Raw genomic sequence first — 25,385 nt, forward strand, 5'->3', positions numbered from 1 at the left:
TGTGCTTGGAAATTCCAGAAAATACACTTACGGTGTCTTTGAACGCATTCCCTCATTGCTCTTGATTGCACGGTTAGTTCAAATGTTCGGCTACCATTTGAGATGAGTGTTAGGTAAATACAATCTTGCCATAAAATATGCATATTTAAGCACATTTTTGTTCATTTTTTGCATTAAGCACAATTTTGAAGCATTGAATGGCCAAATGAACTAAAATATAAATATACGGCATTCAGAAGACACATTCTACACTGGTCACTAGGCGTCATGTTCGGGGAGACACACAAGCACCAGACTTGACCACCGGAACAACAGACTTTTATTGCTGATTTTAATTATCCCACAAAGGCCGTTATTAGATAAATATTAATTCTCAAGGGCTCCAGATGATATTGTAGTGTAGACATTTGGAGTGTGGAGTTGTTTAGAGATGATGTATGCAAAAATAAAGGTTTAACTGAGTCGATTGCTGTAATTCTAGTGGTGTTCATCCCCAATTCTGTAATGCCGCACATATTATTGACCGTTTGTGACATGATCAAGAGGTGGACTGGGTCGTTCCGGCCCCCACTGAAGGCCCAGGTACCAAATGCACCGCCCACCACTTTTCCAAACACGTCTGGGCCTAACTGGATGTTGTGTGAGAATTCCCAAAGCAAACAATTGTGAGGTGATTGTTTATTGCAGAAACAGAAGTGTAACATGGCACACAAACATTTGGAGGAGATACACTGATTTGCCACCTTCAGCCCAGAACGCCACATCAATGTAAGGCTACTGAGCCAAAATAATGACACAATTTTGCTCTACTTAAATGAAGCAAAACGTGCAACATGATTTGTTTAGTACATAAATGACACATAAATCATTTCACTTCATCTCTTTTGATTGGTAGCTTAACTTACTGAGGAAAATGTGTGATGGCAAGGCCAGCTTTTGGGTCAGTAACTTTTGATTGTGGCGGAACAGTCATAAACGCCCACCCGAGGACATGCATACAGAAATGTACAAACTAATACAAGCCTAATTCGCTACCCTTAGACTTAACCCTTTCAGCGCTGGTGGAAGCGGCAATGCAGTCATGAAACAAAAGGCACATGTGACCTTCTTAACACACCCAAAAGGAAGGAAACACAAATGTTACTGCGATCCTATAGATCAATTACATAAACTTCTGATCGTAATTTTAAGACCAGTTGAAAAATTGACACTCCTGCACAACCTGAAGCTCCATTGTTCCATTGACGGAAAAAGCACCCCAGATCATGATGGCACCCCCTCCACTGTGCCGCGTGGAAAACATCTCAGGTAGGATCTCCTTGTCATGCCGGTAACGTTGGAAGCCATCAGGACCATCAAGGTTAAACTTTTTCCTCGTCAGAGAATAAAACTTTCTTCCACCTTTCAATGTCCCATGTTGTGTATTGGGCAATTTTGTGGCGTTGAAGGAGACGAGGCCTTTTAAGACTTTTTTTTGTTAAAACACTTCTCTCACAGATGCCGTCTGATGGTTATCGGACTGCACTCGACACTTCATTTGTGCCGAGGATGGTCCCGTGTCTTGCCAATGGGATCCTTCGGCTCAGACATTTTTTTGGGTCTACCGCTTGACTTTTTCGTTCCATTACCCTCAGGATCTTAGAAGTTTCAAATGACTGCCTTTCTGCGTCCAACCTCAGCAGCAATGGAGCGCTGCAAGAGGCCTTGCTTATGCAAGCTCAACAATCCGAACATTGAAAGAAAAAAAAGCTTTTTTTGCCCTTGCCATCTAGAGATCATGACAGTTTGAATACCTGACAGAAAACGACATTGAATTTGCATTTTTGCCAAGATTTTTCCTTTTAAAGGCTGTCCACTTAAAGTTTTGACCAGCTGATGAACAGCCTATTTCACTTCAATGCTTGTTTGCTCACTCATTTGTTTTGTCTTTTTGCGTTTTGAAGCTCTACTTAGAGCCTCCTTATGATCAAACAGTGCAAAATGTCAATTCTTGCAAATTTTCAACTGGTCTTGGAATTTTGATCAGGAGTGTATCCATATCAACATACTATCAATGTTTGATTTGAAACAAAGAAAAATGCCTATAAAAAAAACGATTTTGATAACTGTGAGCAGAAACTGCAGCCTTTATTGGATGTTGGAAGAAAGTACATCAACTAGGAAAGTAGAGCTAATGTATATACAAAAATTATGGGAAACACTGCTCCCGATAATATAAAAATCCACCCCGTACAGTGAAATATGGAGGGCACTGCCTCCGATACAGACACACGTCGGTAGGCAAAAACTACCTTCTTCGTTTCCACATTATGGAAGACACTGCTTCCGATAATGCTGTCAAGATGGGAAGCGTACATCAGCACGTGAGCTCTGATGAGCGACTCGACTCCAGCGTAAAACTGCGCTCGGTGCATGTACGCTTCTTTTAGCAGATGCTGCTTTTGTCATTTCGACAGTATAACTGTCATAATTATGGAAGGCACTGCTCCCGATAATTATACATTTTCTATAAAAGGTCATATAAAAAACTATTTATAGTGAGCCCTGCCACTGATAAATAAATAATACAATAAATAGTTTCCTGTTTCAGTGCTTCGTAATTTTTTTGATTTTGGCATTTTTTCTCATTGGACTTTTTCTCATATCATCCGTGCAGCACATCGATCATATGGTGCCTACCTGTTCCTAATCTATTGTAGCTGTTATCTATCCCATTCAATATATTGCAAATTATTGTAGAGGTGTTCTACGTCCTTTGTGCTTAGAGTTGTGTGATTAAAGCAGATGCAAAACAATGACTTGATCGAGACATAATGCCCATTTGGGTTTTGCAAGTCTGCAAGTTAAAGTACTGGCATTTGTGTGATACGGTTTGGATTTTGCAGTAGCAATGAAGGCACATACAATAGCACCAATGTCATTCAGTGTGGTTCATTAAGCACCGCGTTGGCAAAACTTTCTTTCAGCAGAACGTTTAAGAAAATACTTGTAAATTGTTAAGGTGAAAAGCCTGTCATCTTTAATTCAAGATCAAAGAGAGATGAGACAGCTTTTACCTGGTATGTATTATTATTATTATCATTATTATTATTATTATTATTATTCAATTTTACGTAATATGCTTTTTCACAATCAGGACCATGTGAAAAAACAAGAAAAGAACTTTTTACATTTCACTATCATATGGCCAAATGTCCCCTGCTAGTGCGTTGGCACAGCCCTGAAGTGTCCAGGTTGCTAAGGCAAACTGGTTTCGGAACTCATCTGTGGTCACTGGTGGGCTGTCGGTCCTGAGGGCGTCAAGGTGGTCGGACAGCCCCTTCAGTGTGTGTGGACCAGAGCCGAGCAGGATGTGGCGGAAAGGACATTCTCTGGCGGACACATACGCTGACAGGAAGTTCCTCTCCACCTGTAGCCAGAGGCAGGATGAGCTTTGTAAAGTGATGACAGTGGAACCTCGGTTTTCCACGATAATTACTGCTACAAACACGTCTCGATTATTGTGGATTGTGGCGCTTTAAGAGCGAGGCTTGTTTTCAGAGAGCTTGGTTATTTCGCGAGACCTGACAACACTTTGGAGCAGCCAGCACCGAAGAAGAACGCCTGCGATCTATGTTCCATTCTTTGGGCTTGAGAGCCAGCTTGCTATGCTTATGTAAACAGAGATGGTTAACTAATAATACAACGATACCATCATGATACGCAACATTAGCTCTGATCTTATGGTATTTGAAGTAAAACTATTTTTTGTTTACACTGTAAAGCAGGAGTCTCATACTCGTGGCCCCCTTCACCAGAGTTTAGTGTGGTAAGTAGTGGTGTTGAGCCTTCACGTACTGTATAGAAAATCCTGCATAAAAACAACTGCTCTTCTTTTCTGAATTTAAAATAGTTGACTATTGTTGTTATTTATAAGCAAATGTATAAGCACAATGTTGTTTATTTTTCTATACAGGGAGGCTACAGACCTCTGCTGTTCTTTTTTGAATGCATAGTCGTTCAGTTCGGTTTGAACATCGCACCCTCACTCCATCACGGATTTTCAAAATTAATTCATAAATGGTTTCTGCTTTGTGGTTGAATACGGCCTATTATTTGAAAAATACGGACATGTGGTCTCTATCAACTCATTCAAGACCAAAGACGTATTTGTAATTTTTTATAATCCCGAGCGCCCGATCCCAAAGACGTATTTATACGACTTTTATGTTTTTTTGCACCAGAGGCAAAAAGAGGTGATGACGCAATTGCACATTTAAAGAGGTGAATGTTAGATCAGTTTTCAGCCATAAAAATGGCCGCAAGGTGGCAAAAGTGCATTTGATAAGAGCTCGGCATGCATTATTCGCATGTGAAAACACGCTCGACAGCAAGGACGAAGTGAGAGAGCGTGCAGGAGTGTAGCGTGCAGAAGGTTACGCATTGTATAAAAATGTTAACGCATGCACACGCACACATGCACGCGCAGTTCTCCTCCCTCCACTTGTCTCTGTGTCTGCTTGTCTTTAATAAAGTCATGTTAAATGTTTATTTATCCATTTCATTTTCCATTGATATGTATTTTGCTTTGTTTTCTGCATGTAAAACAATAATTATTTTCTATAAAATGTGTTTTGTGTTAATATTGTTGAGTGTCTGGAACAGGTGAATTGGAAATGCATTATTTCTTATGGGAAAACTGAGATGAGGTTTTTTCAGACCTTTTGGAACAGATTAACAATGTAAACCGAGGTTCCACTGTAGTTGCTTCTCCTCACTGAGGATGTGTCCAAACACGAAGCTCAGCAAGTCTTACCGACATGATGCGGTCATTGTAGATGCGGCACATCTCAATGTCCCCCAAGTCGCTATTTTGAATATCGGTCATCAGGTTACGAGCAGCTCGGCTGTAGGAGCCGGCGGCCGAGAACAGCCACTGCATTGAGACGGGGACGAGATGAGGCTGCATCTGGACACAGAGGTGAGTTAGGTTGATGTATCTTCCCAGATGTGACAGGAAATGCTGTACTCCACCCAAATCACCTACCCTCTCAACATTATCCACTTTCTTGTTGATCTGAATCATGTGAGAACGAATAACCTTGTTGTACTTCAACAGGTCCATCGGCAGCAGATGGTCGTGGGTGAGCCTCAGTGCTATGTGGCCTGCAAATTTGGCAGCTGCTTCAGCCAGCTGTAGATGCTGGTTGGACGTGACAGAAATCAGCTTTTCTTGGGTGTCCATGAATGTGCCAAAATATGGATAGCCCTAGGAAGGAGCACATTGTGTGTGTTGAGTTGGGGGATGCACAGCATAATTAATAAGACAGATTTGTGAGTATAGGTGTGAGATATGTTATATACAAGTTAAAGTACTTACTAAATTACCAGATGCGAACCTAAACGACAAAGATGGAATGCCAGAGAAGGCAATGAAAGGATAAGCAGCGTTATCCATCTGCAGGGGTTCCAGCCTGAAACATGCAGACAGTATGCCAACATTGTAAATTGGAACATGAGACCACACATCTTAAACATGAACTTACACATTAGCTTGCCAGCTGTCCCTTCCAAACTGAGAGAGTAGGGGTACAGCCTCATTCTGAAGGGTCACCTAAAACGTACAGTTTTTACTTGTATGCGCAGTCCTAATATCATTTACCGCTATTATGACCCTACCTCCTTGAGAGTGCGTTCAATCAAAGTGTACATCATAGGACTTGCTGATACTTTAAAGTCACTGTGACCTGGGGAAAAAAACAAACAGAATGTTCAAAAGTCAAATCTTTGAATGGAATATTTGCTATGACAGTAAGTACAGTACCTGTTACAATGCCATCAAGGTTGATGTAAGAGAAGGCCTTCATACTAAGAGATGATACATAGCCCTGAACACAAGAAAGAAATCTAACTATCAAATCTATCATTAACAGAGTGGTTGGTAGTGCAAATTTCAGTCTGCAATTCGCACCTCCAGCCACTCAGTGGCGCCAACGCTCCCATATTCTCCAGCACTCCAGCTAGCAAACACAATACTCCTCCTTGGTTTGAATCCATCTGTTCAAAAGGATAACAAAGGGGGCGGTAATAATTAATTATGTACAGAGGGTTTCAACAGCAGTACACAAACTACTTACCATTCTTTACCATGCTGGAGATGGAACGAGCCAGTTCGACCAGAACGCTGGTTCCAACAGTTGACGCAGCAAAACCTGGACCCCAGGCGTCCCTCTGGGCACCAATGACCACGTAACGATCTAGAATCAAAACACAGTTATTAGATACTAAGTTCTCATATTTGTATTTTAATACTACAGTCATGATAATTATACACTTGGTCCTCAGTTTATGACACATCCATCCATCCATCCATCTTTTATGCCGCTTACCCTCACTAGGGTCGCGGGTATGCCGGAGCCTATCCCAGCAGACTTCGTGCGAGAGGCGAGGTACACCGTGGACGGGTCGTCAGCCAATCGACATACTCCCATAAATTAATTAAAAACCTAATTTTGGTCTGTAAACTGGAGACTCGCTCGACAACTACCGTAGTTACAGTGTGTGCCTGCACAGCCACACTGAGGAACAATAACACTGCTAATTAGTTAACCTTTTACACTTCATTGTGTCTCCCAAGCGGCAGTGTGCCAAAGAAAAGGAAAGCCGTCACCATGGACGTGAAAATAAACATAAAAGGTAAAAGATACGCCCAACAATATTGCCCGCTCTTTTGGTCCCAACTGCTTAACTGTCACATGCAAATAGAGCATATTACTGAATGTTAATAAATGCAAAAGAGGTCATGGATTCTGTGTACTGTTACAAAGGGATCTGGGAGGAGAAGAGGAGGTTATCCGTCCAGACTAGAAGGTAGAAAGACCTGCAGACAACCACAAGGACAATAGCAAGGAGCTGTTCTATTTTTAATTACTGTTTCATTTAATTATAGTGATTATTTATTTTTATTTTTGTACTTTATATGCCCTTCATGTGCACATCAATTTGAGCACATCACAGTCTAGGAATGGAACTCGTCCGTAACCTGAGGACCACCTGTATCTGGCATATCTGTTTGTGTAAATAAGACGTTTGTTAACACCTGCATCCACAAAGCCCTTGATGACGCCGAAGACATTGTTGATCTTTTTCTCAGTAAGATAGTTGTTGACCTCCACAGTGATGACATCACTCTCACTACCAAGTTTGTTGAAACCTCCCCACTCTTCCGGCACATTCTGACCCTCCAGTTGTCTATGGGGAGAGAAAGTAAATAAAAGAAGTGAAACTTCTCCTTTTTACTTTTTTTATGAGTACATTTTAGTTTGAAAACCTTACCTAAGAATGTTGGTGGCTGTGCGAGTGGTGATAGTTTGAGCCAAGATATTTGGCAGGCCTGAGGACTGGGCAGGTGGAAACTGGGTGTGGTTGAAGGAGGGAAAGCCAGGGGTATAGGGATCGCCTGAACCCAAATGGACCTTTGAAAACGACAGAAAAAGGTTACCAAACTACAAAACTCAGTAACCATACAGGAACCTTATTTTTGTCTTTTTTATGAAGACATCATGAAATATTTTCAGATTAACCACATAAACTGTGTTCATTGTCCATAACAAATGCCTGTCCACACCATACCCTCACCGCCACCATGGGCCGCTGAATCCGCAACATAAGCAAATTTTATTGATAGCGTTTGGAACGCACAAAGATACTGTGACCAATCCTGAGGCCCATTGTTGCACCGTTCATTTGCAGCGTGATAATGCACGGCCCCATGCTGTAAAGATCTGTATGGAATTCCAGGAAGCTGAGAACATCCCATGTCACATCCCATGGTCATGTCACCCATGTCTGGGATGCTCTGGATCAGCGTATAGTCGTCCCTCGTTGATAGCGGTTAATTGGTTCCAGACCGGACCACGTTACATGAATTTCCGCAGTATAGGACTCAATGTTAATAAATTGAATATTTTCATAGAGCATAGAAAAACTGTTTATGACTTTCTAAATACGTTTTTTAACATTATTAAAGCCCTGCAGACCCCTGTAGTCACCTTTACACTCCTATTATTCATTGTTTACACCACATTGCAACTCTTACGCTGCAGGGACTCAAGACGGCCGCTAGCTAGCAAGCTAACTAGTTAGCCTCGAATTTATTTCTTCTAAACTTAAGAAGCCAAAAACTTACCACTTCCACATGGGATGGGAGGAGAACTTTTTTTCACACTATTATGTTGGACATGCCATGGCTGACTTCATGACATCATGCAGTGTTAAGGTAATGTAATGTAAGATAATGTCTCAATGTTTTGTGTCATTGTGTCACCAAGTGACTATGATACTACATATCACTTGTATTTTAATATATTTTGACTAATAATAAACAATAATCTACCTGGAAAAGATGATCATTTCTTAAATAATTTATGGAAAACCGCGATTATAGCGAGGGAGCGAAAATTGAACCGCGATATTGCGAGGGACAAATGTATACAGGTATATACCAAGCGTGATATTAAATGTTAATTTAGGCGTACATTACGTATGGGAAACAACATAAATGAATATTTATTTTTAATCGCAAGCATTTTTTGCAAAGCCTCCATACAGAAAAATCTGTCTGTGATGTTAAACACATGCCCCCACATGACTGTAGTGGGACAAAGGGCCACTTCCTCACTGTGACGATGCACCATGCAGTGACCTGTGCTTAAAACAAATTGACCACTTTTCTGACACTACTCGTCTATCATTAAATACAGTGTGTTCACTGCGTGTTCGCTCATTATTTCCAGGCTTTCACAGGCTTTGAGTATGACCTCTAAAAAGCTCCATACTCACATGACCAAAGAGTTCAGTGGTCTCTTCAGAAGGGTAATCAGAGGGGTCTTGGTAGATCAACACAGCAGAGGCCTTCATTTTGGCAGCATTGGCTACCTGAAAAAACAAATGCAACAGATGAGGTACATACTATGTATTGAATGCTAAAAAAGACAGAATAAACTTTTTATTGACAGCTAGGGGGTGATTTTGGGGACAGGAAGAATTAAAATCTTAAGTCAAAAAATACAGCAGAGCCTCGGTTAGCGGGTTAGGGTGAACGGTTGATGTCAAAAATTTACAATATGGCACGCGGGTCCTGTCGTGTTATTAATCCACTTTATGAGTCCAACTGTGTTTTTTATGTATTTTTATCACAAAACCTCTTTTTTAGCAGCCTATTAGCTTGCTAATACATGGAAACAGCAGCAAACGGCAAACAGTACGCCACAAGTCTCAACAATGTTAACACAAAAGACGCTTTTATAGTTTTACATGCATAAAACAATTATAAATACATAGAAATGGCGGATGAAAGGGATAAATGAACATTTAAGAGTACTTCTACCTTCATTGAAGACGTGATCGTTCCCAAAGACACAAAGTGGCAGCGAGATCAACACAGGCGCCATCTTCATGTTTTTCTATGAGTTATTTCTTGATTCCAATAGTGTCTCTCACCATCTTTGTCAAAAATGCTAGCACTTGCAACTTTCTTTGCCTCCACTGTGGGTTATTTTGCAGCCGTGGAAAAAAAAGCAGAGACTTGAGGTGAGAAACACTACTGAAATCCAGAAATAACTTTTATATGCATTTCTAATTGTTTTCTATGACGGAGCAATTAGGGCCACATTGAAAAAAAAAACCTGAGATTTTGAGAATAAAGTTGTAAATTTATGAGAATAAAGCCGTAAATTCACAAGAAAAAAGTCGTAAATGTATCAGCAAGAAGTTGTAAATTTACGAGAAATAAGTTGTAAATTTACGAGAAAGAAAATGGCACATTTATGAGGATAAAGTCGTAAATTTACGAGAACAAAGTCGTAATATTACATGTTATTGTGTCATATGTGTCAGAGGGAAAATAGAGCGCTCTTCAGGAAGGAAGGACACATTCCTTTTATTTATAACGTGGCAGCAAAACACAGCAGTTGAGCACAAACAGATTAGCATGTCTAGCCCTTCTCACTTCCGCCTTCCTTACCCCGCCCCCTCCGCATGCCCAAGGCCAAAGGTCACATAAGTCCCCTCTTTTCATAGCTGTCTCAGGCAATGCCTGTAACAAAAAGTTACAAGTTTTTTCTTGTAAAATGATGACTTCATTGTTGTATATGTATGACTTTATTCTAACATACGTAACAGGCATTGCCTGAGACGGCTATGAAAAGGGGGGACTTATGTGACTTTCGGCCTTGGGAAAGGTAATATTACACATTTTTTTCTTGTAAATTTACAACTTTTTTCTCGTAAATTTACAATTTCAGACTTTTTTTCTTGTAAATTTACTACTTTATTTTCGTAAATTTAAGACTTTATTCTTGAAATCTCAAGAGTATTATTTTTTTCAGTGTGGCCCTAAAACTCAGTAAAAACAGTATTGAAATCAAGAAATACATTTTACATGCATATATGCATTTTATATGCATTTGTAATTGTTTTCTGCATGTAAAACTATAATTGTAAAACTATTTTTAAAAAAAAGTCTTTTGTGCTCAAATTTGTGGCTTTCTGGAAGGGATTAATTGGATTTACATGTTTTCTTAAATGAAAAATCAGTTTGATTAGAGTATATGTTTGGGTTTGAGTCCGACCTTCTGGAACAGATTAATGACGCAAACCAAGGCACCACTGTACTGTATTTGGAAAAGCAACACCCACTTTTTCTGCAAAGCTGATCAGTCCAGCTCTGATCAACATAACTCTCCCACTCATGTTGATGTTTCTGTCCCGCAGCAATCTAAAGTCACTTTCCTGTCCATAGTGGGCGTACAGGATAGCCCTCTGGATGAAACAAAAATATATGTCTTATGGTGCTGTTTCACATGCCACTGTAAAACATAAAGTGGAAACATATTTTTTGTTCTTTCTCAGCTAGAATACCTGCACTCTTCCATTGGCACTGTAGGACAGAAAACCATTTTGACGCTCCTCTACGCCGTTCTTGAAAATAACTTTGTTGTATCCAGAAAGTGGAGGATCCTGCACTTTAACAAAGTGCTCATCAGTCCAGGTTTTCATGCCATACTCTTTAAAGTTCCTGACCACCTTGTCTCCCAAGGCGTCATCACCTGGAGAACCAGCCCGATGGCTCACATGGGAAAAATCACTAGCGAAAGAAAAGTATTTTAAAAATGGATTTGATAAGGACAACTTTTCTCACTGCAATTCTCATAAATTGGGTATGGGGTTCACAATCACCTGAAGGCGGTTTTGAAGTTAGATGCACTCAGTTTCTGAGCAAGCGCATCCTTGACATTATCCCAGTTCATGACAGGAGCGGCTCCAGTCTCATGCATGACAGGCGCATCAGAAAATTGCACAGATGCTGAGCAGCTGGGGGGCGAATCTTTCTTCCCATGGGCCAGATAACCAATCAAGTACCCTGAAAGTAGCAGGAGTTTTAAAAGAGGAAGATACAGCACACACAAAGCAAATACAGTGATCCCCTGTTTATCGCGGTTAATTGGTTCCAATAAATTGGTTCCAAACCGGACCATGACTATCCGCAAAGTAGGATTCCTTTTGTAGTTACAGCATCGAAAACCTGTTTACCACCTTCTTAATACGGCTTTTAATATTATTAGAGCACTCTGAAATAACACAACTATAGCCACCTTCACACTCGTATTACCCAATATAGTAGACACAATAAGAGTAAATAAGCCATTTAAGACATAAATAAGAATCATGTGTGTGTTTCGTGTGTGTTGCTGTAAATGGGAAGAGAGTGTGTGGCGGACAGGAAGTGAAGTCAGGGGTTCAGAGTTGAGTTTCATCTTATTGTGGGTTACGGTTGCAACAGTAGTTTTATTCTGTTTTTTTATTTGGGGTTGTTTTACCTGTTGTGACATAATTTAAACATGGCAGGTTTGAATTAAGTCTGTTGTTCCGGCAATCGAGTCTGGTGATTGTGTGTCCCACCAAACATTACTAATAGGGGTGTCACGAGACTCTCAACTCACAAAAACAGCCACACGTCAGTCACTGACGCTGTGAACGCCAAGGTTGGTTGGATTTCAATGCCTTGCACACTGCCACTTCCACATTACTACTGTATATTATCATTCATAGTAGTGATGCCTGAATTGCAAATCGTCTGAATTCCTCAAGGCTCTGGATGTTGAGGGACTGTCTTGGCTGACACGTCTCTTCAACATTGTGTGGAAGTCGGGAACAGTACCTCTGGATTGGCAGACCAGGGTGGTGGTCCCCCTTTTCAAGAAGGGTGACCGGAGGTTGTGTTCAAGATTCAAGATTCAAGAGTTTTATTGTCATGTGCATGGTAAAACAGCAGTTATACCATGCAATGAAAATCTTATTCTGTTCATACTCCCAAGAAAAGAAAGGAAACACAAGAAAGAATAAGAACATAAGAAACATAAACACATAAACATATATACCAATAAATTAAGCAACAACAACAGAAGAGACATTAATACAAGCAAATAATACAAATAAATAAATAAATAAATAAATTAAGTGCTATGAGTGTGTGCGTGTGTTGCGTGCGGCGTGTGCGAGTGCTTCGTTGAGAAGTGCGAGTGCTTCGTTGAGAAGCACTATATCCATATACAAGCACTATATTCCAACTATAGGGGGATGACACACCTCAGCCTCCCTGGGAAAGTCTATTCCAGGGTGCTGGAGAGAAGGCTACGACCGTTAGTCGAACCTTGGCTACAGGAGGTACAATGTGTTTTTTGTCCTGGTCGCGGAACACTGGACCAGCTCTACACCCTTCCAAGGGTACTGGAGGGTACTTGGGAGGTTGCTTAACCGGTCTACATGTGCTTTGTGGACTTGGAAAAGCCATTCGACCGTGTCCTTCGCGGTGTCCTCTGGGGGGTGTTTCAGGAGTACGGGATTGGGGGCGCTACTACGTGCCATTCGGCCCTTGTACAACCGGAGCAGGAGAGCTGAGCCGGACGGCAAAGCTCTCAATTTACCGGTCGATCTATGTTACCACCCTCACCTATGGTCATGAGCTTTGGGCTGTGACCGAAAGAACGAGATTGCGGATACAAGCGGCTGAAATGAGTTTCCTCTGTAGGGTAGCTGGACTCACCCTAAGAGATTGGGTGAGGAGCTCAGTCATCTGGGAGGAGCTCAGAGTAGAGCCGCTGCTCCTTCACATCGAGAGGAGCCAGTTGAGGTGGCTCGGGCATCTAGTCCGTATGCCTCCCGGACGCCTCTCTGGTGAGGTGTTCCAGGCATGCCCAGCTGGGAGAAAGTCCCGGGGCAGACCGAGGACACACTGGAGGGATGATGTCTCACAGCTGGCCTGGGAACACCTTGGTGTCCTCCCGGTGGAGCTGGAGGAGGTGGCCGGGACCGGGAAGTCTGGGTTTCCCTCCTGAGACTCCTGCCCCTGCGACCCGGACCCGCATAAGCGGAGGAAAATGGATGGATGGATGGTAGTGATGCCATAGTAGCAATGCCATAGCGATACAGCTTTTCTCCACATGACAAATCTCATCATGTTTTAATCTCTTCCGTGACACCCGTAATTAGTAGTGTAGAATAGTACGTCAGGATCTTTGAATATGTCTTTTGAATGCCTTATGTTTGTATTTTAGTTCATTTAGCCTTTTTTATGCTTGAAAATGCTTAATTTAGGCAAAAATATGTAACATTTGCTTAAATATGACCGTATTCAACCACAAAACAGCATGATTTTTTAAATTCATATATTTTTGAAAAACCGTGATAGAGTGAAGCTGTGAAATTCAATCCGTGAAATGTGGAGGCACTACTGTAGCACTGACCGAACAAAGTATTAAATTGCAAGCTAACCTGGAGTCAGCATTTTGCAGTTTTGCTGCACCAGCAATGAGCCATACTGTGCAGACCGCATAACTTAAAACTCACAAGCTCAGAAACCGCATCCAGTTCCATCTAGCATATTACTCAGCTAGCTTATTCCTCATGCCAACACAACTGATGGGGATACATAAACAAAAAAATAAGTAATGGCCCAATGAGTAATCACTGAGGAGCTCCACGAGTTTAAAATTACGCTTAAATGAACAAAATCAACACATAATTAAACAATCCCTGCTTACCGATGATCAAGATGAGGAGGATGGTGGCTACCATAAAGCAAAGGTTCTTGGGCGTGCGTCCAAACTTTGAATTCATGTAAGATTTGTGGTTGCCGTTATGACCGAGATGGGCTCCCACTCCATTTCCTCCAACTTCTTCATCCATGTCGGACGACAGCTTCATCTCCACTTGGCTGTTGTCGCCTTCCATGTTCTGGGTCAAGTTGAACCGTGTGTACGAGTGTGGTTCCCCATTAAACTACAGCAGGGGAAGAAGACCATAAGTGTTCTGAATTAGGCATACAAAGCATTCAAACTTGTGATTTCAGGAGAGTCTATAAAATTAGGGTTAGCTTATTTTAAACTACGTGGGTTTGTTTTTGATCTCTGAAATAGAGCCCCCTCACCAAAGAACTGACAGAAGCAACTCTGTAACAATTAATGTAATAATACTCACTATTTTTGATATTGTTGACCTTGCTTGGTCCATCGTTGCTTGACGGAAGTCTAAGAAAGGAAAGCAAAGAATCAATATTCAACTCCAGGATTGGTTAACAGTAGATCCTCGTTATTCTGGTTACGCTCCAAAAACCTTAGTGAATGACAAGAAACCATGACTGTTGGATGCACCCATAAAAAACCCTGAATGTGCCTATTTTTGATCATTTACCCAAATTGGAGGCCTTTTATTTTCTCTTGTGTATTTATAATTGCACTTTAGCCAAGCAAAACTATGTTTTCTCCAATTACTGATTAATCGAGAAAAAAAAATTGTAGAATACACGATTAATAAAATATTCGATAGCTGCAGCCCTAAATTATGGGAAAAAGAGTTGTTTTGCTGTATTGGTACATGCTTGTATATTTCTCTGGTATACCTTATGAGTGTTAAGTTGATGAGATGACACCGTGAGTCAGACATATATTGTATATTGTTATATATAATGACTTCCTGCGATTTCCAATGGGTTGACAAGCTTGTTGTGAGTGCACTGATAGCTCATGATTGGCTCCTGCCAAAGAAAGAGCTACAGTTTCCTCACTGACTCGAGAGCGGCACAGTATTTAACAATTAGTCGTAGTTCTGATGTAAAGGAGATGTCACCAAATTACAATTTAGCCATAAATTTGCCACACCGCTGTATAAGCCGCAGGGTTCAAAGTTTAAGAAAAAAGTAGCAGAATTTATGGTAATTACTAGATATTGTACATTTTTAAAAAAACAATTCAGTTAGTTTCATGGGTGGACCACAGTGTAGGACAACATTCATGATGTGACCCAGAAATAAAGAGCTGCACCTTTAAAGTAAAAAGAAAATGAATGCGTGCTTCTTAGACAGGTAGATTTTCAAAATGTACAGAGTGCAGTGTGTTCTTGTTTCATTCCTGGGAATAATGGGGCGTCCAAAGACACATCCCACCTCTTGTCCAAACAAATATTGCAGTTTCCTTTGCAGCATACAAGAAAGGCACAGTTGTTTCAGAAACACAAAAGCCCGGTGTCCAACACTGGTCACCATAGGCTGCATGGGAACTCCCAGTGTTAGAATGATACAATAACAAAATAACTGGCTTCCCGCTCGTTTGAGGCCAAACAAAGCGAGATTCGATTTTAACAAAACAGTCAGACCTGAAATGCAACGCTTACATAAATATCTCTACTTATTTTACAATTGAAAAGCAACGTAATAAGAGACATGAAAGTGATCATCCTGAGAAGAGTGGGTGCTTCTCTCATTCAAAGTTGTTTGAACGATTTAGCTTGTTAGCTTCCCGTTGTGGGTGAACAATGGTAAGTAATGAGAGAAGGGCAGTGTGATTGCAGCTGGAACTGATCAGTAGATCCAAAATCGGAAGAGAAGGCATTCGCGGATGTTGTCTGTCCGACCTCTGAACAAGTCGTATACAGGCAAGAAATAATGTACTACAAGCCTTAACGGTGCGCATCACCGCAGGTTGATTATTTTTGATAACCAGCAAAGTGCAACAAAATCAGTATCAGACAGCAGCAAAGTGTAGCAAAGTGTCATTCATTTTCTATACTGCTTGTCTTCACTAGGGTTGCAGGGGTATGCTGGAGCCAATCCCAGATGACTTTGGCCGAGAGTACACCCTGAACTGGTCGCCAGCCAATCACAGTGCACAAACAGACAACCATTCAAACCAATGGAGAATTTATAGTCTCCAATTGGCTAATATGCATATTTTTGGAATGTGGAAGAAAGAAAACCCACGTACGCACGGGCAGAACAAGCAAACTCCACGCAGAGATGCCCAAAAGGAGACACAAAACCAGATCTTTCAGATCTCCTGACTGTGTGACCATCAAGCTAAAGCGTACAAGTGTATTAAAGAAAAATACATCCATGTTGACAGGTCTGAAATACATGGCAAACCAACTTTTAATATTTGTCTGCCGGTGTAATTTCTCTTCACCCGAATGACACCAACTCCACTCATTTATAGTTCCAGAAATGGTTGGTTATGGCTCACCTATGTGCACTTCCCCCTAAAGCCTAAAGTGGTTGACTAAAATTGAACTTTACGATGCGTTCCAATGAAGAGAACAGACATGACCCCAAATAGCCTGGTCTGACCTTGAGTCATAAATAAACACTGGTTGACAACCTTGGATTTATCAACACTTGAAGGTTAATCCAACACCTCCTCGAAAACAATCATTGAATGTGAGATTGGTGGGACATGACACTGAACTTTGGACTAAATAAAATAGATTGCTGAACTCAAAGTGGCCTGCAGAAGTGTGTGCACTCTACAGTTAAATGGTAGGGGGACTTAATGACCTCTCTGGGCCAATTTATGAGCTCCACTGGAAGCTGACCATTGCGTGAGGGGAACTTGTGGTGGGCAAATGCCAAGACGCCACAAATGAGCAGGAAGGTCTGTCCTAATTTACTCAATCAAACCAACCTTGCCAACATTTCCAGAACAGACGCCAATATATAAAACAAATCAAGGTGCGCACATACAATAGCAGCGCTACACAATTGCACGTGCAACATTTTGACCAACCATAACCATAGAAGTGCTTCACGATCGAATACTTTCTTTGTGCCTGTTGTGCATAAAACACGACCTCATGTCAATTTCAGTTTGTGCATCACCATTTTGTGACATGAAAAGGTTTGTGACAAAGACAGTTAAATAAATCATATAAAACGATGGAACATACATTTCAGCTGCCGTGACTAATAGGGGTGCAACGATACACGAAATTCACGGTTCGGTTCGGCTCGATAGGTTTGTGTTACGGATCGATATTTTTTCGATACAAAAAAATTAATTACCTTGCGTTTTTTTATTTGAATTTTATTGAAATTGCCAACATTTTTCATATCTTTCTACATTTTCAGCATGATATGAATGTGGGTGGCGGAGCTCAGTGGCTCTGTGCTTGGCAATGCAAGCCAGAGTAGTTGATCGCGGATACACTGAGTTTTCAGCACAGAGCGGCGTCAGAAGTTGATAAAATAAATATGAAACTGCGTATTGTTCGATACAGGGGTCACGGTTCGGTACGCATGTGTATTGAACGGTTCCACACAGATACACGTATTGTTACACCCCTAGTAATTACCAAAGTATAACGCCTCATTGGGCAGCATCCAAAACTTGTACTTTGACCAAACTCCGACAAAACGTTACACCCCATTAAACATACACAACGTACTCCGCACAGAATCTTGATAACAGTGAATCAAGGAAGTGTATATGCAAATGATCTGACATTTGCATTGACACACTATGAACTTCAGAGTATTTCTCTGTTTTTAATAACGAAAGTGACACTGATTCAAAATCAGAAATATTGTGATTGTGTTTTTTTTTAAGTGCAAGTTTTGCTAAAAGAGACTGAGAGTCCATTTTATTTCCATGTGTTTTGTTATTGCCTGTTTAATTTAGTTTGTTGTTATGTTTAATTTATTTGATTTAAAAGCTCTTGACATTCCAATTGAAATGTTAAATTCTCTTGAGACATTAAAGTTCAATGCTTTTGATATGATCTACTTGTATTATTATACCACATATTATCATTACATTCATGAAAACATGTTGTCAAAATAATGTTGACGATAATATCGCTTATCTGCAATAGTTTGTAGGACAATTATTATCCAGCAAAATTTGTTGTCGTGACAGGCCTAACTATAACCTTGACTTTGTGGTTCAAAGCATTTAAACAATGCAGGAAACTAGTGCTAAAAATGTAAACAAATGCCCAACCTGCTGTTTTTCTCTTCAGAGCATTGGCTGCACTGCACAGTTGGCAGCTATGGGCTCTGAAAAATGGCATTAGACAGAAATTACCTGCTCTATAAAACTAATTGGTCATTTAGGTGGGTAGAGAAATTTCTTTAATCTTACATGCCAAACATACCGCGCCTTAACCAAGCTAATACTTTAATCAGATTAGCTGTTCTTTCACTCTCGGTTGTGAGCCAATATATAAACGGAACAGAGAAATCCAAATGATCCACAGACACAACCTTGCTCTGCTATGAATGAACCTGCTATCCACATGTGCTTGATGAGGCATGCTCTGTATCTCTTATTCCGTGAATGTTGTGACTGACGGCTGTGCATTAGAGATAGTAAGCCTAGTTGCGTCACACCCTTGCGGGAGCAACGCACATTAGAAGAGGGCGGTTCAGCTTTGTCACTTGAGCCATGAAAGTTTGACTATTTAGCAATGAATTTGAAAACTGGTGACCAAGCAATCCTATTCTTACTCGAGAACAAATGGAACAGCGGTCACTGTGATGCATTCTAGGGTCAAGTGTAAGTGTTCTTGATGTTCTCGGTAACGAAGCTAATCCCTTTGACAAAACTTTAGTAACCCTGACACCACGTCTTCCAGTGAATCCATGATTTAAAATAATGGTGGAGTTAGGCCTGTCACGATAACAACTTTTGCTGGACAATAATTGTCCTACAAATTAGTGCCAATAACGATATTATTGTCAACATCATTTTGAGACCATTTTTTCATGAATGTAATGATAATATACGGCATAATAATGCGAGTACACCATATCAAAAGCGATCAACTTTAATTTCTCACGAGTATTTAACATTGTAATTGGAATGTCAACAGCTTTTAAATTAAATAAATTAAATAAACAAACAACATAATCAATTAAAAAACAAAAAAAAAAGACACAAAAAAACAACAAAGGGACTCAGGGGTCATTTTTAGTCAAATTTGCAGTTAAATAAAAATCATAACCAAAAACAATAAAAAATAGACCCTGTCTCTGTTAAGAAAAAAAACATTCCAATAAAAAGCACACACAACAATAAATACAGTCAATAAAATGGAATATCAAGTCTCCTTAACAGGAACGCTGAGCAAACGGCACTGTTTGCGACCGCACACCATTTTGCGCTGTTTTGTTTATATTTACTTTGCCGAGCAAACGCCTCAGTAAGCACTGACTGTCGGGATGAAGGCTGTGCTGCACCTCGAGAGGCAGTTTTTTTTCTTCCAGTTGGGAAACTGGACAGGATGGTCATATTCCCCTTCCTTGTCGCACCTACTTTCCAACAAATGTGATACATCTGCTTGTCGATGTTCATGGGCTCACTTTGTTCATTACGTTTGAAACCGAACTATTCCCACACTGGGGCTGTGGCCTTCAGCTTAGAAACCATCGCTTTTGTACCTTCATTCATATTTGCGTTTTCCTGCTTGCAAGCAGCAGCACTGTGTGTGCACTCGCCAGGGGGCCCGCCTCCACCCACTAAGGCAAAGAGACTGAATGACTGACAGGAGGGTTCACGCAATCCCTTCATTGCAGCCTGTTTGGTAGAGAGAGAGGAGGAAAACAAACACGCATGCACATGTCAACATATCGAGTCAGGCAAAATTATCGACTTTTGTTTTTATTTATTGATTTTTTTTATTTTAGTGACAGGCCCAGGTCGAGTTTAAATGGACAGTGAAGTAGGAATTGGCCAAATAATCACTGCACTGACTGTACAGAATTCTGTCAGTTGAGTCAAACTGATGGTTGATTCATTGTGTCGTCAAGCAATTCAGGCAAAATGGAGTGCAGTACTTGTCTGCAACCAGAAGAGGTGCTGTTGAGTCAGTCTCGACTGCTCCTTTGTCTTCATTGGCCAAAAATGTTTATCATCTTGAAGGCAAATTATTTTCTTGACAGTAAAAGCATAATCTCGTCATGATGCCATGCCAAGAATAGAACTTTAAGAACAAAAACATGAGGTGGATCAAGAAATGGAAAAAACTTCTTTGGGTTTGAGCAAGCTTAAAAGGAAAATGTGAATGGAAAAAACTGAATGGATGGGAAACACCGTTATTTGGCTCATTCTGCCTAACTCTACTACTGTGTATTCTTTGTGATGAACACTGAAAATGAATTTATTAAAGGAAAACTGCACTTTTTTTTTTGCCCAGCATTCACAATCCTGACGTGAGACATGAACACACAAGTCTTTGTCTTTACTGTGCATTCTAAAGATATAAAAGCCCGCTATTAAAACACCTCCAAAAACGTTGTATCATTTTCTATTCATGTTGTAACCATCATGTAACAGGCACATTCATGATAACATGTAAAACTAACACTACGCAGAGCAGTAATTTCTCCAAACTTACAAACATGAACACAGCAGCAGTGGCTGCAGCACCAATACGTAGCGATACCTTTCAATAGTGGCCTGACGCGCTATGAGAGAGTATGTGGTGAAGCGAGTCGCTAGCCGGCTAGTAGGTAGCCGGTGTGGTGTAGCGAGGTGTCACTCTACCAGTAAAGTAGGTTTTTGGCAACAATGGTAACAATGTTAATAACAATAATAAAAACAATGTTGCTGTAGCTTGGTTAACGTCACATTATGAAAAGTGTTGTTGGCCCTTTTTGGAGGTTTTTTCAGAAGGCTTAATGGGTGGAATAGTTATCTTTATAGCTGTTTTAAGATCTTTACAACGCACAGAAGACAGAAAGTGTGTGTGTGTTCATGTCTCACATAAGGATTGAAGATGATGGGCAATTTTATTTTTTTTTTAAGTGCAGTTTTCCTTTAAGAAATTCATCTTCAGTGTCCATCACAAAAATACATTGTAGTAGAGGTGGGCCCATTGAGCCAAATAACGGTATTTCCCATCCTCTCACTTATTTGAGGCGGCCTGCAAGTAAATTTGACAGCCACAAATAGATTTGGCACTGCCTGTTTACCTTCACTCATAAACACATTATAATGGGACTATGGATGTAGCTTATCCAACTCTGTACACTAGGTGGCATTGTAACTCTGCTAATATTGATATCGGGGTAGATATTGTTAGCGTGATGAGACCATGTTTTGTGTATTTGGATGTATAATGTTTACAAACTCAGGGAAAAGGTCCTTGGACACATGAGGACTTCGAGGGCAAAAAGCCAAAGTGTTTGCATGAGCACCATTAGTGGTTTTGTTTTGTTTATTTATTATTGTGTAATAAAAGGGAATAATGTTTTTGTGTGTGTTAGGTTGTTGCATTAAACTGTTCACAAATATGTCTGGTGATCCAAATATTACAATGTTAAAAACATTCAGTGATCTTGAATAATCCATGTCCATGTGAAAAACATTACGATTCCGTCACGGTATTTACTTGGTATCAGATCGACACCATAATTTGTAGTATCACCCACCTCTGTATGGCAGCTCAGCCTGTTCGCTATTACATGTATTAGGCCAGGGGTGACCAAACTTTGTCCACCGAGGGCCACAATAGTGAAAAATGAGAGGATGCAAAGCCCACTCTGATATTTTGTAAAACAACACATATACTGTAGGTATGCTAAGACGTTATACATATTTCAAGAAAAAAACAGGATCTCAGCTTTGTGATACAGGCAAAAAAATGTATGAGCTTTGCTCTTTTTTCCCACATTTGCTGTTGTTTTTTTAATATTTATTTTGGCTTGAGTAAGGAACTCAAGGGTGAGCAATTTCAAGAAACAATACAAGCAGTTGATGAGGAAGAGTCTTGAACTTGTTCTGGTATGTCCATTTGTATTTATTATTACTTCCTTATTATTATTATACTGATCATTATATGTGATTATTATTTATTATGATTGTGAGAAAACACTGACATTGATATTACCACATGGATACATTACTGATCACTTTTGTATGTATTTAAAAAAATCATACATGAAATACAGGAAGTGAATAAATGCACTGCAACAGATGTAAAATGGATGCGGGTGGTGGGGGTGGGGGGTGTAGGACTTTTGGACATGTGGAACTGCAAATTGTTCTATGTGATGTATTCCATTGTAACTCGTATGCATGTTCAAATAAAATGAAACCAGTAGCATATTTATTTATTTCAAGTTTCTTCTTAAATAATCTTGCTAAATTTTCTTCTCATATTTATATTATTATTCTCAATATTATGACGGAGTATTAGGGCCACATAAAAAAAAACAACTGAGATTCCGAGAACAAAGTCGTAAATGTACAACTTTATTGTCGTAAATTACGACTTTTTTTTACGACGTCATCAATTTACAAGAAAAAAAGTCCCGTGAATAAAGTCTGAATATTACGTGTATCATGCGTGTCAGAGGGGAAATAGAGCATAGCTCTTCAGGAAGGAAGGAAACTTTCCTCTTGCTTCCTGCAAGCTTTTATTTATAACATGGCAGCAAAACAGAGCAGTTGAGCATGTCTAGCCCTTCTCACTTCCGCCTTCCTTACCCCACCCCGTCCACAGGCCCAAGAAGGTCAAGTAAGTCCCCCCTTTTCATAGCTGTCTCAGGTAATGCCTGTAAAATAAAGTTTCGAGTTTTTTCTGGTGAATGTAGGACTTTATTCTCATAATATTACGATTTTTTTCCTCGTACATTTACGACTTTATTCTCAAAATCTCAGATTACTTGAATTCTCCATCATAACAGGCATTGCCTGAGACAGCGATGAAAAGCGGGGACTTATGTGACCTTTGGCTTTGGGCAACTTTAGGAGAAAAAAGGCGCGAATTTCCGACCACTTTCTCCCCAACATCATTTTCCAAAAATAACAACTATATTTTGTTTTGTTTGTTTCACATAATATTATGACTTTAAAAAAATGTTTTTAAATCTTTAAAATTTCAACTCTGCAACTAAAATTACAATTTTTTCTCAATAATATTACGAGTTTATTCTAGTATAATTGCATCTTTTATTTCTCATTACAATACGACTTTTTTTTCTCTTAATATTTTGGCTTTATTCTCGTAAAATTGTCAGCTTTTTTCCATTCCTGGTGTTGTTGGGTTTTTTTTTAAATTTTCCAACAATTTCAACTTTCTTTGTGTAAATTTTCATCTCGTAACATTATGACTTTATTTACATAATATTTGGACTTTTTCTTTAATATTTCAACTTTATGCTACTAAAATTACGTTTTTTTTCTCATAATATTGCAACGTTATTCTCGTAAAATTATGACATTTTGCTCGTTAGAGTACAGCTTTTGCTCTTAATATTTTGACATTATAAATAGAAGTGAATGTTGTTTTTTTTTCATTTTTGCTATGTTCTGTTGAAATTTTCTAGTTAAATTATAATTTTAGAATGTGCTGCAGGCCAATAAATAATTAAAAAATGGCCCCAGGGCTGCACTTTGGACACCTTTGCAATAATAGCTCTAACTTTGCATAATGCCCAACAGAACTTCAAAAAGAACATGCAGAGACATTTTGGAAGAAGACGTAGGCGTGCCAGACGTGATGGGAAAAAGAGCAACTGCACCAGAAGCTGGTGCGCACAGTGGGAGTGGGGTTAGGCGGCTGCACTGAAGTCATTGTGCGAATCATGTGAGAGTCACACTGGACGAAAAGCATGAGAAAGTGACACCAAAAAGTGGGACAGTGAGGCAGACAAATCCGATCCATTAGGAACTACGGTCCAAGTCCAAATTAGTCAATAAAAGATCCAGGCCGTGACCTGAGGGTCCCTTTTGCGAGTCACCTTCCCGGGCAGAAGTAGCAGGGAATGAAATGGATAGAGCTGGACATGGGGCTCTTCTTAACTGTCAATATGATGTGTTCATATGGTTTCCATATGAGCCAGCTAGGCTAACACTTGTCAAGCTCACCTGCTGCTTGTCCAAACAACATGACCTTAGACCCCTAAAAAGACCTTTTTCCAAGTTGAGCAAATAAACACCTGCTTTACTTTAAGCTACTTAGATAGCGATATCTTATCATGATATCACATCAAGGTGCAAGGTCAGGACAGGAGACATGCATGGCAGTATAATGTCTACCTAGTGACACCGTTATCCCGGAGCTGGAAGGTCACACTGAGGGTAGCTAGCGGGCTAGCCAGCAGCTGGTTAGTGGAACACGGACGTGACGAGCAGGCTTACCAGCGATGGCGCCGCGGTTGCTGTGGCAACGTGAAGCTTGGACTCGCTTTTCATTGTTCTCAACAGCCCTCCCAAAAAAGCTCCAGTGGACAATTCTTTCTCTCTTTTTTTGGTGCCAAACAAGATAGGACAGGAGCGCTCGTGACGTCACGAGAGCGGTTACCAACGCTCGTACGCTGCACGTGCACGACATTTCTGTGATATGATAAAGCGGATTACCCGCATATCACCGTATGACCGTACACTAAAACACTTTCAAATACCATTATCATGAACACATCTTCAAGAGTACAACGACGTCAGCCCCTTCGTTTAGGCTCCTCTCATTGATAGGTTAAGTGGTATAGTAAAGTGCGTCTTATCTGAGCTTACCTTCTTTTGTCGTAAATCTACTTTCGTAGTCTGACAACACCAAGTTTCCCCTTCTTGCTGCTTTCTAGCAATGGTGGTCTGTTAGCCGTGTGTGTCCTTCAGCACATGCTGCCTGGCCCTGCTGCTTATATCTGGTTACGGTCAGGAGCGGGCGGGGTAGAGAGAGGGAGAGGGAGAGTGGGGGAGAGAGGGAGAGGGAGAGAGGGGGAGAGAGAGAGAGAGAGCGCGCGAGAGAGAGAGAGAGAGAGAGAGAGAAAGAGCGTTGACCTTTTCCAAGCCTCTTCCGGTTGTATTAGGATACAACAAAAATACGTTTATTAATTAAGTAATTAATACGTTTTAATTAATTAATTAATACGTTTTAAACTCGTTTATCGCGGTTAATTGGTTCCGAGTATTGGGGCCACATTGAAAAAAGAAAACATACCTGAGCTTTTGAGAATAAAGTTGTCAATTTACCAGAATAAAGTCGTACATTTATGAGAATAAGGTCATGAATTTACGAGGGAAAAAAAGGCGGACACTGATGAGAAAAAAGTCATAATATTACCTTTGCCCATGGCC

General features: G+C 40.3%; 1 protein-coding gene across 1 annotated transcript; it reads right to left on the reverse strand.

Annotated features, from left to right (window-relative positions):
* Nucleotides 1-663: 663 nt before the first annotated feature.
* On the reverse strand, nucleotides 664-24,972 carry tfr1a (transferrin receptor 1a). Its single transcript, XM_054769563.1, has 18 exons — nucleotides 24,822-24,972; nucleotides 14,518-14,567; nucleotides 14,082-14,319; nucleotides 11,218-11,401; nucleotides 10,900-11,125; nucleotides 10,678-10,800; nucleotides 8,821-8,916; nucleotides 7,315-7,454; nucleotides 7,079-7,230; nucleotides 6,117-6,236; nucleotides 5,951-6,036; nucleotides 5,804-5,867; nucleotides 5,659-5,726; nucleotides 5,526-5,593; nucleotides 5,360-5,453; nucleotides 5,027-5,248; nucleotides 4,796-4,948; nucleotides 664-3,409 (listed from the first exon to the last, which is right to left on the reverse strand). The coding sequence occupies exons 2-18, from the start codon at nucleotides 14,548-14,550 to the stop codon at nucleotides 3,167-3,169; spliced, it is 2,310 nt and encodes a 769-aa protein (XP_054625538.1). The 5' UTR covers nucleotides 14,551-14,567; nucleotides 24,822-24,972; the 3' UTR covers nucleotides 664-3,166.
* Between the last annotated feature and the right edge of the window lie 413 nt (nucleotides 24,973-25,385).

Source organism: Dunckerocampus dactyliophorus, chromosome 2 (assembly GCF_027744805.1).
Source record: "Dunckerocampus dactyliophorus isolate RoL2022-P2 chromosome 2, RoL_Ddac_1.1, whole genome shotgun sequence".
NCBI classification, from domain to species: domain Eukaryota; kingdom Metazoa; phylum Chordata; class Actinopteri; order Syngnathiformes; family Syngnathidae; genus Dunckerocampus; species Dunckerocampus dactyliophorus.

Excerpts from the sequence above, each read along its gene's own strand:
- tfr1a (XM_054769563.1), bottom strand. The coding sequence starts at position 14,550 with ATGGACCAAGCAAGGTCAACAATATCAAAAATA. Across the intron at positions 7,231-7,314 it reads ACAGCCACCAACATTCTTAG|ACAACTGGAGGGTCAGAATG; the intron begins GTAAGGTTTTCA and ends CTCTCCCCATAG. Across the intron at positions 5,249-5,359 it reads GGTTCGCATCTGGTAATTTA|GGCTATCCATATTTTGGCAC; the intron begins GTAAGTACTTTA and ends GCTCCTTCCTAG.